Here is a 6000-nt window from a genome sequence, read left to right on the forward strand (position 1 = left end):
ACTTAGAACCAATTGGTTACCCAGCAACGGGACCTACAGCTTATTGTGAGCTCCGAACCACATTACATCGAGAAATGAATTTCTAATCACCAGAAATAAATTCTTCTGACTCCACATTGGCAGAGCAAGGGAATCGAACTCGGGACTACCGAATCGGTAGGCGAGAACGTAAATCACTCGTCCTACGAGGGTTTCGTGATGGGTTGACGTCCTAGCATAGTGGAATTGAATGTAGAATTTAGGCCAAAGGCCAAGCGCTTGGACCCATGAGGTCATTCAGCGCTGAAAATGAATTTTGAGCGTAAAAAGGTTTGAAAGGTGTAACTGTTAGGTGGAAGAAAGAGAATATGAACGGAGGTACGGTAAAAAAAATGAAAGGGGTCGCAGCTAGGGGCCGAAGGGATGCTGGGATAGAATTTATGTAATGCCTATAGTACACCCCTTAAGGGACCTAGCCTTGTAAAAAAAAAAAAAAAAAGAACAGGCATTACTTGAATTAGAAACAGATACCAACATCACAGTGGAAGGAACAATGATGAAAGAAAGGTTCTAAAGTGGCAGAGAGCTTAGCTTTCGGGTCCAAGCGGCAAAGGACCACAGCCAGGTTAAAAAAAAAAAAGCCGAGAAACTAAGTGGAACAAGCCCTTACCTTTTTGGTTCAAGTGTTAATGATCAATGATCACTGTGAGGTACAGAGAATACCCACCAGAGAGAGAGAGAGAGAGAGAGAGAGAGAGAGAGAGAGAGAGAGAGATCCCTCAAAATGTACAAATGTTCGTTTGGCTAGAAGTCCCAAAAGGCTTTTAAGAAAGTGGACATATAAGTGACAAAAAAAAAAAAAAAAAAAGAGCCTTAAAATTAGGAAAACAGTTAATAGAAAAAAAAAACAGCCTTATAGAAACTAATAGAAATAAACAACCATTCTGAAAAGGAATCACTAACTCCAACACACAGACAGAGACGAGAATAAAAAAAGCCATTAAAACCAAGATAACTGGAAAACCTGCTTTGAAGAAGTATGAAGGCTCACCTTGAGATGAACATCTACTTGAATTCGTTTTCAAAAAGTTTGACAAACGTCCAAGACGAATAACTGTACTACGGCGTGCAGACCCCGTAGACTTTCGCCAGAGCTTCCCAAAAATGGTAAAGATGAATCTTCATTATCTTGAAAAGATATATAGTTCTTGAGATCTTGACGATTTGGGAATATATATATTATATATGTTTGTGTATGAGTGTGTGTGTTGACTGAATTCATTTACAGTTTTCTTACCTGTTTTTCGTTTTGACCAATCTCAGCCTCCTTAAAATTAAGAATATTCCGCTGTAAAGGATAATGCTGCGTTATTTATAACGCTGAGACGTTACAGCATTCTTAGATAATGAATAAAAAAGCCAAAGGAGACAACTCCTGACCAAGCAACCAATTCATTAAGCCCAAGCTGCTAAATCCTTTTCCAATTTGCAGGATCTGTCTCTGGGATGCTGTTGAGTAGGGGCAGAGAGCTCTCCTCCAACCCAACTTACCTTGTATCCTGTCTCCGCCCACCTCACCTGCCCAGGTATAAAAGGGGCCACGACACGCGCCGCCCGTTCAGTGTATACCCAACCGCCGATTATTACGAGACACACACACTCTCTCTCTCTCGCCCCCTTCGAAGGACCGCGAACGGTGAAAGGAATTGTTGTGCACCTCTGGAATATGTTGATGGTCGGTTACTGAGGACCTCAAGAGCTGGAAAAAAAACAGTGACAGGGGAAGAAAAAAAGTGACAGTGACTTTTTTCCCCAAAGGGAAAGAACTTTATTTTTTTTTCTGGTAAAAAAAAGACAGCTCCCAGATAGAATGGACAGTGCCACTAGTGTCGTGTACGAGCAGATGGTCCACGCCTTCACTGATGCCTACACGACGGCCCTCTACACGTCCCGCCCGTCGATGCCTGCCCGCGTGCCCACGCCCGACAGCGACTACAGTTCCCTGAGCCCCTCGTCGGCGCCCCAGAGCCCCTCCGGGTCGGCCTGGTCCGCCTTCACGACGATGTCGCGGCTGGAGGCGACCCCAGCCTACGGGACCTGCACCGACTACAAACCCCTATACGCGGAAGCTGCTTTGCCGAAGGCAGCTCCTGGAAAGGCCGCCATGCTTCCAGCTTCCAGCCCCAGACACAACAGCAGCAGCAGCAGCATCCCTCACGCGCAGAGGCTAGAGGAGGACGCCAAGCTCTCGACGGACGTCGAAGTCCTCCTCCTCAGCAGCAGCAGCAGCAGCCCGTCTCCAAAGGCCTCCTCCATCACCACCACCACCACGCCCCTTTCGGCCATCGAGAACAAACACGAGCTGCACCAGCAGACAGCAGCAGCAGCAGCAGCGTCCAAAAGCAGCTCCTCCTCCTCTTCCTCGTCTTCGAAGGCAGCACGTGGCAACTCCCGCTGCAACAGGAAGCAGCGTGCCGGGCGCGAGGTGACGGAGGTCCTGCGCAGGAAGAGGAGGCTGGCGGCCAACGCCAGGGAGAGGCGCCGCATGGACAACCTCAACAAGGCGTTCGACAGACTCTGCGCCGTTCTGCCCAAGATGTACGACGACAGGAAGCTCTCCAAGTACGACACGCTGCAGATGGCGCAGATCTACATCACGACGCTGTCGGATCTGCTGGTGTAGCTGACGGGGGACTTTTGCGAAAACTGCGTGTGGTTTTTATTCCCTAATTCCCCTGCTGCAGGAGACGACGAACGCAAGAGGTCTCCCTCTGCTACAGAAGGAAGCTAATGAGCACTTCCTTCTACCTAGCAGATGAGAAGTTTACCTACTGCAGAAGGAAGACGAGAAACCCTTCCTTTTACCAAGCACATGAGAAGTTTATCTACTGCAGAATGAAGACAAGGAACCCTTCCTTCTCCCAAGCAGACGAGAAATTTACCTACTGCAGAAGGAAGACAAGGAACCCTTCCTCTTACCAAGGGGACCAGAAGTCTCACCTGCTGTAGAAGACATATTGTTTTTTTCTTTTTTTCCAAACTTCTTGCTGCAGAAGGCAACCGGCGTTTCCTTTCACCGAGCAAGCAGACAAGACGTCTTGCCTTGCCTACTGCAGGAGAGGCAGCTGAATGCCAAAATTAATTTTGACGAAGTGGAACCACGAGTTTCTACGAGGAAAGGAGACCCACTTCAGAATCCAGTTCTTCTTCTCAATAAGCTTAAGCTGCCAGGTTTCACTACCTCTGGTTAAGAGCAATGCTGGTCTTCCGTTTAACAGTCGAAAAATTCATCCCTGGCACTCGGGAGAGAAAGAGAGAAAGAGAGTGCTAATCATCCCTCCGTCCTGACTTATCCTAATTTTAAGTGTTTGTAATTATCTGAACATTTTTTTGCCACTAGGCATTTGTAAATAATTTGTGCATTAGCTAGCAATCTGTATAAACTGCCGATCTCATCCATTGACCTGTAAAGTACAAGTTTATTCTGCGCGTGTGCTTGCGCACATGCTCCCACGAATACGCACACATACATACACGCGCATTCATGTGTGTTATTATATTACTTTGATACCTACATGACTACGATCTAATGTATTTATAGAATATTTGAAAAGAAAATGATTCCCCAAGCGAAACAAATAAAACGTTCACCCTGTAATAAAGAGACTATGTAAACACTTGTAAAATATGCTTGTAAAATGACATGCTTGTACTTTCAGGAACTTGTAAAATATGACGTAAAACAAACCGTAACTTGTAAAAGACAAAACATTATGGCTGTGAGCCCATGTGGATATACATCACTCATTTCTGTTTGATCTATTATGTTAAAGAGTTTTTCTGTCTCGCGTTGTCATAATTTTTTTGCAATTGCAAATTGAAAAAAAATATTCTGTGCATTTTTTACCAAATGATGACTTACGTGAGAGGTTGGTGTGAAATGTTAAACGATGGACTCCTTGAAAAATGTAAAATAAAGGTGTTGTATTGTAATGATAATATGGCTGTCATATTCACCAATGTTGATAATATAAATGTTTAAAAAAAAATCGACGTTTTTGGTTAAATTAACATTAAAAAATCTCATTCAGCAATTCTTACTTTAACGAGATGATACCTATATTATATCAAAACTGTATTTGGAGCTACATTACGAAAGATATTGTATGCTACTGTATATCATCTTATTGTATTTTGATTGACGTATTGCTTACATACAAAAACATTTCACTGTATTTCACCTGAAGAGTCTTATTTCCAGACTCAGCTAGAATTTTCTGTCGTATCTCATAAGACTACGTTCCGTCCGCTCTCAAAGATAAGTGCAGTATTACTTAGTGTTGTAACAAATGGACGATTCATCCAACGTTCTAGTCATTATACTATAATTTTGTATTGTGTGGAATATAAATAAAAAGTTCCAAACCTAACATGTGTGGTTTCGTTCTTTTCTTAGCTTTTTTTTCAAATCAATAACTTTTGTCTTTCTTTTTTTTCCAACAGAAGTACGTACCATAAAGTACTACATTATATTATCATAGTACTGTACTATAGTGAAGGCAGATTATTTAAAAATATATGAAAATATGAGAGTTACAAGGAGTTACTAGGATTAGGATGTCTCAAAGACTTGTTAGTCCATATTAAGAGGAGACATCGTGAGCTCACTTATCTCTAGGAGCAGGCAACACGAGAGAGAGAGAGAGAGAGGGGGGGGGGGGGGAATAAAAATATATATTACAGTTCTGTACTCATGACGAAAACTGTAACCAAATGCAAAAATCAAAATTAAGAAATACTCTTGTGTTTTCAATACAAAATCCTGGTAAAAATGTCCAAATATGTATTAAATAAGTTGATACAAAAAATATGCTGCAATATGAAAGTTACAGTATAAAGCCTTATTAAGATACAGTTATTTTTGTACCACTAAGGTTGTGGAACAAAACTGCCAAAATATAAAATGATAAAAAGTTGTATAACAAAGTTGTACATCTAGAAAGTAAAAAATAAAAAAACCTTTTACCAAGAATAAGAGACTTTAAGAATGAGGAAATTTTAAAATTTAGGATGAATTAAACGCGAAAAGCAAAAGTAAGCCAGACATGAGGAAGGAGAGAGAGAGAGAGAGAGAAGAGAGAGAGAGAGAGAGAGAGAGAGAGAAACTAAGCCAGACATATGAGTAGAGAGAGAGAGAGAGAGAGAGAGAGAGAGAGAGAGAGAGAGCAGCTGCTCGAACTCGACCCTGATGCAACATCCTGATTTGCGATTTACTCATCTGATAATCTCTCTCTTGCGCAGGGATGGTTTCCTCAATTAGCCTCTCTCTCTCTCTTCTCTCTCTCTCTCTCTCTCTCTTATTGTCACCTGCTCTCGTCCATCTACCACCTTACAAATTTTATTCTCTCCTTTTAAAGTAATTTCCGTATGCACAGTAGGTACTGTCATAGTAGCTACTGTGTACGTGGAAATATGTATATACACAATACTTACTATCACAGTAACTGTTCTATGGAACCATCACAGTAGTATTAATAGCTGTAGGACCTTATCTTCATCGGGTCTACCTTATCTGAAGAAGGTCTAAGACTGAATAAAACGTATGGGAGTATTGGCCAAAATAATAAATGTCAAAAAAGGCTTCTTTTTATTTGTTTCATTCCTGCTTATGCATGTCTCTCTCTCTCTCTCTCTCTCTCTCTCTCTCTCTCTCTCTCTCTCTCTCTATCTCTCTCTCTCTCTCATTAAAGCCTAGGATGCAGGAGTATAATTGCCGTTTCTTTTTTATCTTAATTTTTTTTTCACCCCACCTGCCTTCCAGGACTGGCTACCTATTGCGGTTTCCAGGATCCAGCAGTTTCCAGTGACTCATTGCTCCTGCCCACGAAGAGGTCGGAGGTCACGTGATCCTTGAGTATAATGATAGGTGCCCATGGCCACCTGAAACAAAAGAGAGAGAGAGAGAGAGAGAGAGAGAGAGAGAGAGAGAGAGAGAGAGAGAGACTACAGGGCCAATTATGC

At 42.3% G+C, this 6000-nt stretch overlaps 1 protein-coding gene across 1 annotated transcript; it reads left to right on the forward strand.

The window, feature by feature from the left end:
* Window positions 1-883: 883 nt before the first annotated feature.
* On the forward strand, window positions 884-4166 carry LOC135205110 (protein atonal-like). The gene has a single exon (XM_064235449.1). The coding sequence runs from the start codon at window positions 1850-1852 to the stop codon at window positions 2660-2662; it is 813 nt and encodes a 270-aa protein (XP_064091519.1). The 5' UTR covers window positions 884-1849; the 3' UTR covers window positions 2663-4166.
* The last annotated feature ends 1834 nt before the right edge of the window (window positions 4167-6000 follow it).

The sequence above is a fragment of the Macrobrachium nipponense genome, chromosome 48 (assembly GCF_015104395.2).
Source record: "Macrobrachium nipponense isolate FS-2020 chromosome 48, ASM1510439v2, whole genome shotgun sequence".
NCBI lineage: Eukaryota > Metazoa > Arthropoda > Malacostraca > Decapoda > Palaemonidae > Macrobrachium > Macrobrachium nipponense.

Bases quoted from the DNA above. Each gene is read 5' to 3' on its own strand.
- LOC135205110 (XM_064235449.1), top strand. From the start codon at position 1,850: ATGGACAGTGCCACTAGTGTCGTGTACGAGCAGATGGTCCACGCCTTC.